The sequence below is a fragment of the Acyrthosiphon pisum genome, chromosome A1 (genome assembly GCF_005508785.2).
Source record: "Acyrthosiphon pisum isolate AL4f chromosome A1, pea_aphid_22Mar2018_4r6ur, whole genome shotgun sequence".
Lineage (NCBI taxonomy): Eukaryota > Metazoa > Arthropoda > Insecta > Hemiptera > Aphididae > Acyrthosiphon > Acyrthosiphon pisum.
This window is the reverse complement of record NC_042494.1, coordinates 122685220-122698700: the sequence shown is the minus strand read 5'-3', so window position 1 is coordinate 122698700 and position 13481 is coordinate 122685220. Positions and strand designations below refer to the sequence as shown.

At 33.8% G+C, this 13481-nt stretch overlaps 1 protein-coding gene across 1 annotated transcript in view; it reads left to right on the top strand.

Moving 5' to 3' along the window:
- Positions 1 to 7446, top strand: part of LOC100159694 (DNA N6-methyl adenine demethylase) — a 47130-nt gene extending 39684 nt beyond the window's left edge. Inside the window, exons 5-18 of the mRNA XM_008185228.3 lie at positions 55 to 214; positions 347 to 702; positions 786 to 949; positions 1211 to 2749; positions 2812 to 2989; positions 3089 to 3312; positions 3384 to 3570; positions 3674 to 3901; positions 3970 to 4124; positions 4205 to 4361; positions 4438 to 4567; positions 4668 to 5185; positions 5264 to 5413; positions 5916 to 7446. Of these exons, the coding sequence (XP_008183450.2) occupies positions 55 to 214; positions 347 to 702; positions 786 to 949; positions 1211 to 2749; positions 2812 to 2989; positions 3089 to 3312; positions 3384 to 3570; positions 3674 to 3901; positions 3970 to 4124; positions 4205 to 4361; positions 4438 to 4567; positions 4668 to 5185; positions 5264 to 5413; positions 5916 to 6323 (4554 nt within the window). The 3' untranslated portion in view covers positions 6324 to 7446. The remainder of the gene's footprint in view (positions 1 to 54; positions 215 to 346; positions 703 to 785; positions 950 to 1210; positions 2750 to 2811; positions 2990 to 3088; positions 3313 to 3383; positions 3571 to 3673; positions 3902 to 3969; positions 4125 to 4204; positions 4362 to 4437; positions 4568 to 4667; positions 5186 to 5263; positions 5414 to 5915) is intronic.
- Positions 7447 to 13481: the final 6035 nt, after the last annotated feature.

The following is a 13481-nucleotide window of genomic DNA, read 5'->3' as shown; positions in this document are numbered from 1 at the left end:
ACACATCGGTATCTACGTAGCTTACGTTATTATAATATATTATTTCGGTTTTAGCTCTCTGGCACGGTGTTGACGACGTCTGGCAACGGGGCTGGGTTCTACGGCAACCAGGCGGTCAGTATTATGGAATCCGATCCCAATGGCATTGGATTCAGAGATAACAGGTTTGGAACGCCAGCCACCGTGTGGCACTCGACTGACGGAAACGCATTGGGTTAGTACGATAATATACGCAAATGATAAATCTACCGTTATAAAATAAGCTTCGATCAATAAAAAAATTATTGGAAATAACTATAATAACGTAATATGAATGAAATTACATGAATGTAATATTTTTATGCAGGTTGGACGGCAGTCACTCAATCACCACAACCTCAGTATGTTGGCCAACAAATTCAATTAGAAGACATACGATACCATTCGCCCGCAAACACTCTGCATTATTCTACTCACGCTCCACCAAACGTTTACAACCAACCGGGCTATCAAACGGTTAGTGCAGCTCAAACGCCGACTGCCGGATTCATTCAAGTCAGCAACGGTTTCGCTCAGCAACCTACACAAGTAACCACCAGCTCATTAATCAATGGTGTGCCAAATGTTGCACCTACTATAAACGGCAACGTCGAATACTTAGAGACTTCGGGTAGAACAGATTTTGTCAATGGAACACCGAATTACAATCACATTTCCCAGACTGTACGTATAATTGCTTCTTGCATTACGTTAAAGGTGTTTTTATTTTATTTTAATAATCTATATTATTATATTAACTTTTATAGGTACAAGAACAATCACCATCCTCTCAGACCTTGGATTCGTCAAACGACGCATCTATCAAAGTAGTTAACAACAGTTTTAGTCAACCCGGTGCGGGAAACGCGATACCTGGGTACCCACCTCAACCACCTCCCCAATCACAACAGAGTTTACACAACTCTAATGGGTAAAGAACTCGCTATTACTAGTTTCTAGTTTTTATATTATATTTATATTTTCATTATTGTTTAATATATTAAAATAATGATGTAGACATAAAATGATCTATTATTCTAAATGTCTACATAATAATTAATTAAATTCACGATTCTGAAAACTAAACTATTTATTACTTTTATATGAAAATACAATGTTTAAAATTAAAATGTAAAAATGTGTTAAGGATAAATATATACTATAATATGTTACTATTTTTTTTTGTTAACAGGTACCCAGGTAAAAATGATGGAAATTCCGTAGGGGAGGAGAGAAGCCGAGTTTCGGACTCTCCAGCAACTGGTGTATGGGGCCAGTCAAATAATCAATATGATACATCAACACCAGTGTCTGAAAAAAACAGCATAAATAGTCGAATAAAATCTATGATTCTTAACAAAAAGCAATATCAACCACAATATTTACAAGATAGACCGCAAGATCAACAACAATCTCAACATCAACAATATCTCGGTGATCAGTACCAAAAAGAACATAATTCCAATGATCAAAATAACCACCAACATATGCATCAACAACAGCAGCAGCAGCTACAACAGCAGCAACAGCAACAACAACAACAACAACAACAACAACAACAACAGCAGCAGCAACAGGTGCAAATTCAGCAACAAGTTCAACATCAACAGCAATCTCAGCAGCAACAAGCGCACCAACAAGCGCAACAACAAGCCCAACAACAAGCTAAACAACAAGCCCAACAACAAGCACAACAAAGTGCGGCACAGCATCAGCAGTATCTTAACGATCAATATCAAACGGAACAGAGGCACAGCCCACAAGAGCAAAACAACCATCAACAAATTCATCATCAGCAACAAATACAACAACAACAAATACAACAGCAGCAGCAACAACAACAACAACAACAACAACAACAACAACAACAGCAGCAGCAGCAGCAACAACAACAACAGCAGCAGCAGCAACAGCAGCAGCCGCAGCATCAACAACAACAGCAGCAGCCGCAGCATCAACAACAACAGCATCATCAAAGTATACAGCAAACGCAAAACCAACTGCAGATACACCAACATCATTTGCACCGACAACAAATAATGCAACAGCATCAAGCGCTTCAGCGTCAACAAAGAAATGACGATAGTGGTGACGCTAAGAGTCCACTGAATCAATCTGATCACCAACAATATCTGGCGGACTCCAAACAAAACTTGATTAGCAATAATTTTTTAGTCCAAGGCCACCATCCTCAGAGCTTAGCTACTGAGGGTGGTGGCTTTTTATCGGAAGTCAAACGACATCCGAAATACCATCACTACCACCACTATAATGAACAAAATAAATCAAATAGAAAACAGCAATCACCTCCACCACCACAACAACAACAACACAAACAGCAACAACAACAACAGAAAGAGCAGCAGCAACAACAAAAACCTGTTTATGATCACAAAAAAAGTCTAGAAATTCAAAAATACACTAGTGTTAAAGAAGAGTTTATTGAAATACCGTATGAAGTTAGATTGCACCGATTACCGTTTGGAATCGATCCTAGAGTAACCCAAAAGAATGGCTACGTTTTCTGTGGCAATGGTGGCCCTAATCCTATTGACGTTGTGGCAGGCCCATGGTGCTGTAGAATGGGTGGTACAGATACGCCAACAACGAAACATTTGTCTGACGGGTGTTGTCACGGATTAAAGACGTTGGATGAAGGGATTGATCCGGTGGAAATGAAACAAGAGAACGGTCTAAATAATAGTCAATGCTCTGATAATCTAGATGATAAGTAAGTGGTAATTTTTAATAATTTATCAGAAGTGTTTTTTATAAATGCATATTTTATTTCAGACAAAAAACTAATATCAAAGCTACGATTCCCGATTGCAATTGTTTCCCTACCGATCAAGCGCCACCAGAACCCGGGCCGTTTTACACTCACTTAGGTTCGGCGTACAGTTTAATTGAACTAAGAACAAATATGGAAAATATGTCAGGTATACGGGGAAATGGAATACGGATGGAAAAGGTAAGATAATTTCATAATTACACGTCATGATTGAAGTTTACTTAATTTCAATAATTATTGATGGTTGTTAATATTATAATTTATGTTCATGTGTATCAGGTATTGTACACTGGCAAAGAAGGTAAAACCACTCAAGGATGTCCTTTAGCCAAATGGGTAATACGGCGTTCGTCAACCGACGAAAAACTTTTAGTAGTTGTTAAAAACCGACGAGGGCACAAATGTCAACATTCCTGGATTGTCATTTGTATTGTGTCGTGGGAAGGCATATTGTCCGACGAGGCTGATTTTCTGTACACAATGCTGTCACATAAGCTTAACAAGTGCGTGTTTATATAACATTTAAATTAACTCACGTTGTTAACGTTATTAATCAACAAACTATTCGATATAGATACGGAGTACCGACTACCAGACGATGTGGTACAAACGATCCGCGAACATGTGCCTGCCAGGGGCTTGACCCGGATACGTGCGGAGCATCGTTTTCGTTTGGTTGTTCTTGGTCGATGTACTACAATGGTTGTAAATACGCAAGGAGTAAAGACGTTCGAAAATTCAGACTTTCCGTACGGACAGAGGTAAATTTCGTTGTTATAATTAATTTATGTAATAGGTACACTAATACATTTTAAGCTAATATAGTATGCTAATAATATCTGATTTTTATTAAAATTCAATTAGGAACAAGAGTTAGAAGAACGATTGCACGTGCTAGCGACTAATTTATCGCCTCTATACAAGTCATTGGCTCCACGTTCATATAACAATCAAATACAATGCGAACGTGAAGGGTCGGATTGTCGATTGGGTTTAAAACCGGGTCGTCCATTTGCGAGCGTTACTGCTTGTATAGATTTTTGTGCTCACGCTCACCGAGACTTTCACAATATGCACAATGGCTGTACAGTCGTAAGTTCAATAACTATAATATTTTATTATCTTAAAAGTATTTTTGATAAATAATTGAAAACGTTTAGGTGGTAACATTGAACAAACATCGAGGGTTTCAAAAACCTGATGACGAACAATTGCACGTACTACCTTTATATGTAGTAGACGAGTCGGATGAGTTTGGAGACAAGCAGGCTCAAAGTGATAAATTTAAGAATGGTTCGGTCGAAATGCTTTCTAAGTATGTACTTTAATTTATAAACGATTTATAATTTACTAATTCTCAATTGTATTTATGACAATTATTTTTTATGGTTTTAGATTTCCGTGTGAGGTAAGAGTTAGATCCGTTCCACTTACTCCATGTAGACGTAAGAAACGTCTAGCCGAAGAACCCGAGTCCCCTAGAGGAGCACCTACAACTATAGTACCACAAAAATCCGAGCAAAATAATGACACACAAGTCCAAAGTTCACAGGTATGAAATAACATAATATTTTATTATTATCTTTGTAATAGGCACAGAAAGTAAAAACTAATTTTGTCGTGTTTAGATATCTTCAACAGTATTGGATAGCCCAACAATAAACATGTATCAAAGATGGAACCATCAAGGTTTACTGGGACAGAGCCCATCTAATAATTTCTATAACGTCCAAGAATACAGTCCATGGAATAATATTGGTAAGTTAACATTTTAATAATTTAATATAATAGTCAAGTCATTTTTTTTTAATAACCAAAGTAATAATTATAATACTATACGTTTACCATTTCTAAATAGATAACCTTATGTCACCAAGCATGGCGATGGAAATGAACTCGAAAGCAAACGTGACGAATTATCAATCGTCGCCTAGGCATCACGTACGCAACCTATGGCCACCCGTTGGTGGTGGATTACCTGGTGGCAAGCCCGTCGAGCCTGCAATTGCCGGGAGTTCAGCTCCGATGCTGCAAAAACCACCAGCTGATTACTACAGTCAGTCAACTAGCTACCCCCAAAGCAGACTCGGTCCGAGACCGACTGAGATGGCAAATGCCAATAACTATAATTATTATTATAAATCTAGTCAAGCCCTGTCTAATCCGACAAACGTCGTAGCGCCCCCAACAATAGAGTACAGTCATTCTTACAGCCAGCAACCAAAGTATTTTCCTCTGCACCCCGAAGCCGCCGTTAACCGCTGGTGCCCACCACCACCGCAGTCGTATTTGTATGCGCCGCCACCACCACCGCAGTCGTTCCAAACGCACGCGTCCCGATTTAACCATCAGGACCCGACAACTATGTTCAATAAGGTAAATCACATTTAATAGTTGTTTTGCTTATAAATATGTGTCGTGTATTTGTACTAAAAATGTTTTTGTTTCTCACAGGGGATGACCCAGTACCAGCTTCCAAGATGGGATTTATACGGACCAACACCGTACTTCCCCTCAGTTGTTGTGCCCGAACCTGCAGCGGCACCCAAAGTACATCCGATTGGCGAAGTGACCGATTATATAGAGAATGAAGAATGCTTCAAGGTATGTTCTCGTCTGCGTTATATATTTAAATGTGGTGAGATCATTGTTGTTTGTCTGATAAGAGCAGTGGTTGGCCGAGAAAAAATTCTTAAATTTCAGTATTCAACAAGATATTACAGTTGAAAACCGCCATCGCTAAATTATTTGTTGTTTTTTTTAACTATGAAAAAATTAACTATTACCACTATTACATTATACTACTTTGTGCCTGCACTATTATTAGATTTAGTTCCTCGAATATTTCTGAAATCCATATACAATAAATTTGACTTTTTATTCAATCACCGATTTATTAAATTCGTCACATTATGGTATATTATGAGTAATCGCATACCTAGAAAATATTATTTATTATTCATTTCAACACGTATCAGTTTATAACTATTCTTGGAGATCGCCGATGTGCTTCACAAATCAATCGCAAGATTAGTTTCTCATCATCAGTTGAATCGCGGTGTACGCCTGAGTTGTTGTAAAACAGATTTTGTGTGCAATGTTTCAGGACTCGCAGATGGGTGGCGTAGCTATAGCACTAAGTCATGGTTCCGTGCTATTTGAGGTGGCCAAACAGGAACTACACGCAACCACAGCGCTCCGAAAACCTGACAGGCTGCACCCAACCCGCATCAGTTTAGTGTTCTACCAGCACCGGAATTTGAACAGACCCAAACACGGCTGGGAGGAATGGGAGGAAAAAATGAGGGTGCGAAAGATGGGCAACGTATCTACCAACTGCAATAATTGCGGCAGCGGCACAGCGGCCACGACCACGACGACCACGGCCAACGCGCTGTTGTCGGCCACCGGTGGACGAAAATCGACCACTGTGACCACCACCACGTGGACGACGCTGTTCCCGATGTTCCCGTGTATGGTAACTGGACCGTATCAGGAGAACCAATGTCAGTAGTAGCAGCTTGTATACGTATGTCGCCGGAGCAAAAGGGTTAAGTTTTTTTTACTTCCTTTAATTTTGTATTAATTTTTATACGGCCACTCCTCACGCCACGTGATTTAGACTTTTACCCAACCCTATCTAACCCAACCCAACCAAAAAACTCGTTCGTTCTCCTCCGTACAATACATTTTTACATTTCTCGAATTTCACACGAATGCCAAAGAAGCTATTTAATATGCGATTATCGTTTTATTTTTTATTTGGATAGGTCTTAAGTAATCATTTTACGTCAATAAGAAAACCCTAGGTATAAGTATCAATTTTTAATCACGATTTTTGTTATAATTTGTTTTCTTTTTGTTTTTACTTTTTCTGTACATATTATAGTGAAAAACATCTCTTATACCCCAAAATAAGGAATATGTGTGTATTATTTTTAATAGACAACCTTTTTTTCTTGTACGATTCCAAAATATTTAGTGTTTTATTTTTGTACTCTTAACTAATCGCCTATTTATATGTGTATTAAATATTTATACTGCCGTTGTATAAACAATTTTAGATGAAACAAAGTTAACACGGCTTCAGTATAAATTTTTTTAAAAATTATTATTCTAAAAGTAATTCTGTCGATGAACTCACCTACTATTCTCACCCACGAGTTTGAAAATGATCGATTTTAGATATACCCCTTTCCCCAATCACCCTTTAAAATAAGATTATTAAATAATTTATTTTGTGTTCATTAAATAGATCTCTCTACGATCGTAAGTAGAAAGTCCATCACACTTATTAGTGTTTAGCATGTACAGATCACTTGCGAAATCAGAATTAAAATGTAATAGTAATAATAATATATAAAAAAAAATATATCAAATTCGACTGATTAGTTAGGTAGCTATCATAGGGGTAGTGTGTGACCTACTTAGTTATAGGAATATTTTTTTAATCATTATTCATAAGTAATAATGCAAAACGAAAACCGCTCATAAATTTTTGAAAATTTATTTATTTTTTTTTAGAATAAATCAAGTGTATAAATTTGTGTAAAAAGACAGTATTTCAAATGGAAAAAAATCATAAATATATAAACATATAATATTAAAAAGTATATAATATATTTTTGGAAGACTTTTTTTAGGATAAAAATATAAGAAAATTTAATAATGTGTTGAATTTCAAATAAATATTTTAAGATGTTGCGATTTTTGTATTCTAAATGAAATAAAAAACAATAATATTTATATATTTAATTATTGATGATTGTGTGTTCCATAATATTGTAAGTTTAAATGATAATTATTTTAAGAAATAATAAAAAAGACATTCGTATTCATATATTTATTAGTTTAACCATTATGTGAAATTATTGATAAGCACTGAGCTTTTTTTAACGACGAGTACAAAAATTATGTATCTTAATTTTAATGCGACATTGAAAATTGTATGTTTTGTTTTTATATCGTTTAATCTGGATTTTCATGATAAAAAAAAAGTTTGTCTTCCAAAATGTTTTTTTGTTCATAAAGGCCGGACCATGTATGATTTTTTTCGTGTACATTTTAATTAATTTAATTCTATTTTTTTTTTGTATTTATTATTATTTATTTATTTATTTATTTTTTTTTACTATTCGTATCTTACTTTAATTTATTTTAAGGCTTATTTATAATATACACAATGAAAAAAACGTATTTAATTTAGCGTTGTAAGTTTATCGAATGTACCTACAAATGAGATTCTCTTGAATAAAAAGAGTTTGTACACACTTTTAAAATAATTATGTTGTACCTACATCTCTGCCGATGTGTGTTTTACTAACCTCGTTTTACTGTCATCGAGCCCATCCTAGACCAGCCACGTGACCCTATGTACCACCACAATTAACGAGGTATAATTTTTTATTACACCTACGTTATTACAACTAATAACAACAATTGCCCGGAGGTGAATAATAATACAATATTCGTGTATGGGCATTTCGTTTCTGTGCGAAATTTTGAATCCACTCGATATTGTTATTATATAGGCAGACACGCGTTTCCGGACTTTCCGTGTAGACTAACTGTACAAACGATTGTAACGACTGCAGTGTCAACGAAAGTATAAACTTAATTGAAATGACCTCAAGAAGGTCATATCTGAAATATTCTGAATATACTAATGATAATATCAATAAAAAAACCATGTTTATTACCACATTTTTTGGTTGTGGTTTTCGTTTTCTCTTGTTCTGAAGAACAGTCGTATACCAATAATAATATCTGTGTAATATCATCGGAAAAATATAATCGACCGATTGACCTATTAAACCGCCGCCGAAAAGAGTTTTAATTACCCGCAAAACGTTTGGAGGTTTGTTATTATGACGGATCTGAGACCGCATAATTTTTTATTGCGCATAATTTACCTAAAGTTATTAATAGTAATTAATTTACATCGTGTGAAGCTATCTTCGATGCGTGGACAACATCTATACGCTTATAATAATAATTATAATACCTATAATAATATACAGTATTGCAGTTACAATGTTACATGTATATAATAATAATATACAGTGGCAAGCCGGTTGACCAGTTTGAAACGTGTTTTTTCCCATGGCATGTACAGAGTGATTCAGCACAAGTATTATCATAGCTCATCTCCTTTTTGTCTTTTAATTATACATTTTTTCCAATTTTGATTTTTGGAACTTTTAAGTATACTTAAGGACACGTAGTAAAATACAAATGATGGAATATAGGTAATATTCCATTATTTGTATTTTGACCATTTGATGAGTGTCATATGACGATACCAACTTATTTTTTACAAATGAGAATCATCGTTTTCTTGTAAATTGTGAAGCATAAAAACGACAATATTAGTTCATATATATCGAAAATCTAACTAGTAGATTTTGAGTTATCTGCTTTATTCGGTGTAGCTATTATAATATTGTTTTGGAAAATATATTGGGGGTGATGATTTGAGAATAGTTATTCTTATTTATCCATAAATATTTTATAATTGGTGAACATTGTCCGAGTATAATAACAATTATAAATAGTATTTCAACGTTAAATCTATTTTATATATTTGTAAAACCATCTTTAAGACTATAAGGTACAATTATCGTTTATATATAATTGTATATATATTTTAATAAATCAGATACTACTCGCTTCAACTTTGAATTTTGATTTAGATAAATAGGAATTTCCAAAAAAATCATCTGCATAACAGTTTATAAAAAGAAGTCGATTCTACTTGAAAAAAATCCAAAAGTCAGAACCTAAATAAATTCACTATTAAAGGAAAAATGTGGGTGTGCATACTTCGTGAATCGTCTTGTGTATTATGTTATGTAGGTACGCTTATATTTTGGTGAGTTTTTTACGGTACGTAAAAAATAAATAATATAATATAATACGGTGACGTTTATGCACACGCAGGTGCATCGCAAACAGTGCCGCAACTAGGCTTTGTGGAGCCCTAGTGCAAATTTTATTGTGGGGCCCTCTTAAAAGCATTTTATGTTTTGGGGGGGCCCACTTAAGTGGAAAGGAGACCCATTTGGGGGTGCTACGCACCCCCAGCCCCCCCGCTAGTTGCAGCACTGATCGCAAAGCTGTTGAACAATTATTTTAGTTTTTGGACACGAATTAATATATTATTATTATTTACTGAAAAGTTACTGGAGTGGCTGTACGGTGGTTATGTGTATACTTACCGCTTCATCGATTGAAAGCGAAAACGAACACCGAGCAGATTTTTGGACAATAATGATATTATACATATTATACCTGTTATAATTCATACAATATTTGTATAATATCATCAGTCCACACCATGATGTGCGTAAATTCGAAAATAATAGGTTAAACCGGGCCAACCGCGGATGGTTGTTTGGAAATCGGATCCCAGAATCTTGTAAACGAGTTTTGGCTTATTTTTTCGTCCGTTCGTTGTAACCATGGGTATAGGCTTCAGCTGCAGTTTTCAGTTCCTTTACACGGAGACACCGGGGCGACAGGACAGTTCTTCATAACTAAAATATAATTGTATAGGTACACAATATAAAACATATTAGTTTCCAGAAAAAAAACACTCCTTTTTTGTACCCCCGTTTTTTTAAATACGAACCTTATTTATTGAGTAGTATCTAATGATAGATTGTACAGAAATTAACAAATGACACAAAACCCACGCGAGTCTGTATTTTTTCTTGGCCGTAGAATTATGTATTTAAGTCTAATGAAAGCAGTCTACGTTGGTTTACTTCATATGCCCCTTCGCCGCGGTCATGGTGATTGGTGGCCCCGCGGTTGTTGCGATACGAAATAATGTCTTTAGGCCTCATTGGTATATACGGTGTATACTGTATAGACGTATAGTATATGAGTATATAATCATGTAAGTATTATCGTTGAGTATAATCATTGAGTACTCAATGGTATTATATAATATACAAATATGTGTAAAAGGAGGAGCAGTGTCTTAAATATTACATTAATTGATGACTTGTACCTACTCGTATACTGGAACTTTGACGTTTGTTTAGTAAGTACTAAGTATTTTGAGTCTAAATACCTACTCTTTACTTAGGCCGTGTCTTGTGTCTCTTTTTAGCGTAAAAAACTAGACACAAAATATGTCACACATTTTATCAGATACATTACCTATCTTGTATCTTATATCTTAGGGTTGGCGAACCTATGTCACATAATGGGCCAAAAGTGGCACATTGATATAATAATATATTATGTATCATGTATCTTGTATATTTAAAGGTGATAAATAAGTATTTAGTATTTTAATATATAGTGTCTTTTCAAAAGTGTTGAAAGTATCCTGTGCCTATCTTATATTTAGAGTTATAATGAAAAATGAAAATTTGAACCATTACCTAGTTAATTTTTTATGAGTGGAGTAGTTATAGGGGATCAACTTTTTGTTAGGTAATATATTTTAAAAAAGTTAGGTATTTCACCTTCCGAGACAGCGAGTGTTAGGTACTGTTAAAAGGATCGCCCAATCACATTATGTCAAATAGCCAATAGGCAATGTATATTAGGTATGTAGGTATAGGAATTTAACATATGGATATGTTATTTACCCTTACATATAGGTAAATTATAACAATCGAAATGTATTTAGTATCAAACCACTTACTATGAAATATTTTCTTGTAGAGGTAAACTACAGGCGGTGCCTATTAAATATACGTTTGGACACAAATTTACATACCTACTGTCGCGTGCATATTATTATGATCGTACACTGTACGCCAACGGAAAAAAGAGAATGACATTATATGTACTATGTATTATATATTAATATGTGATTTCGTTAACAGTTCGATAAATATTAAATATAATATATATTATGTAACATGTACAGCCGATTTCACAAGGATAGGGTAACATAATATTATATTAACATAACTAAATACTAAATAAGAACCAAACTAAATTCATAGGGCAGTTTTAGAAAGCCGGTCTAGCTTAGATATTCAAAACATTTGAGGGATAAAATAACACAACTCTACTCATATTATATGATATGATATACTCATTTAGATATATAATATAAATAAGACCTTTTTCAACTTTTCAAGTTTAGTGATGTATATTATACTAAACTATATAGTGGTGTTAAAAATTAAATACCAGAATAAATTTTATATTTTAATAACTAATAAGTATATTGTATTATTCTATAGAACCTAGAATTATATATCACGTATTTTTCTTTATCAGTTTAAAAAATAGCTATAGGTAATCCATACATATCTTGATGAAACGCCGTGTAAAAAACCGGCTCTAAAAGTTGTGCTATGATTTTATAGCTAAGTCTTTGAACTATTTACTATATATATAATTAATAATTTTTATTTTTTTTTAATTTTTATAAGAAGTTACACAATCTATACTAAAAGCACAGTAAACGTATTTGCAGAGAGAAAAAAAAAAATACTGGAGAATACGGGGGTAAGAAGTCACCCATTAGCAACACTTGGCATGAGTAAAATTTATAAATTTATGTTAAAATAGTCTGCTAAATAATTGAACTTAGCTTGGTAACTTTAAAAGACTTGATTAGTAATACAATGTCTATATCAATGATATTATATATTAAACTATCATATTATTTATTATGTACTCATTACACTTTAGTATTTTCAAATTTTTAACTTAGTCACTTATGTTCAATTATTTACAAGAATATTTTAATATATTGAATATAGTTTAAAGAATTAGCTATAAAATTAGATCACAACTTTTAGAGTAGTTTGTTTTTATACTTGGCGTTTTTTTTACATGAAGTTTGGCGTAAGGTTTTTGTTAGGATATCACTCATTTTTTTGTTGATAGCTTAGGAACATATTAGGAACATATTAGTTTTACAGAGATTTTTTTCTTTTTTATTAAAATTATTTTATAAATTAAGTTTATATTATGTTTATAAATAGTTGACATTGGTTGCAGACTAAAATAGAAATAGTAGAAATTTTAATTTTTGTATATTGGTTGCCATTGGTGTCGAAAAGTGCATTGCAATGGGGGCCGAGCTGCAGGGAATATTATCTAATAAAATGTTGAAAATACACTATAATAATTTCTAGTTAAATTGGCCATAACTCTGTCGATATTGTTCAAAATTATTTGAAAAATACAGCATGCACATATATGCGCAATTTCCAATTAGATTGTACTTTCGAACTTCATTATTTAACTGCCAAATATTTGTTATGCTTCCTCAAGAATTTTTTTTGTGAATCTGGTTGCTTCTTGGTATTTATTACATCCGGCTAGTTTTCAAGTGTTGTATTGCTTATATGTGCATTTTAAGGCACTATTTTCTTTTTATACTTTGCACAACCTTGTCGAGTTGTTGGATTAAGTTTTATAAACATACATTATATACACTACAAAATATACGCTATTAAATGCTTTATGCAAATAACCATTCAACATTAAAAAACAGGTAACTGGATGTAGCTCTGCTGTACAGTAGATTACTAGTGGGTCATTGTATAATGGATTGTATTAGACTTGAATTCAATGATATAATATCATTGTATAAGAAAAACGATTCTGAGCGGAGACGGTTTGTCATTCTGGATATTTTATATTTTAGATTCTGAGCGGAGTGAGGAAGCTATTGGTTTTACAATGGTGTTTA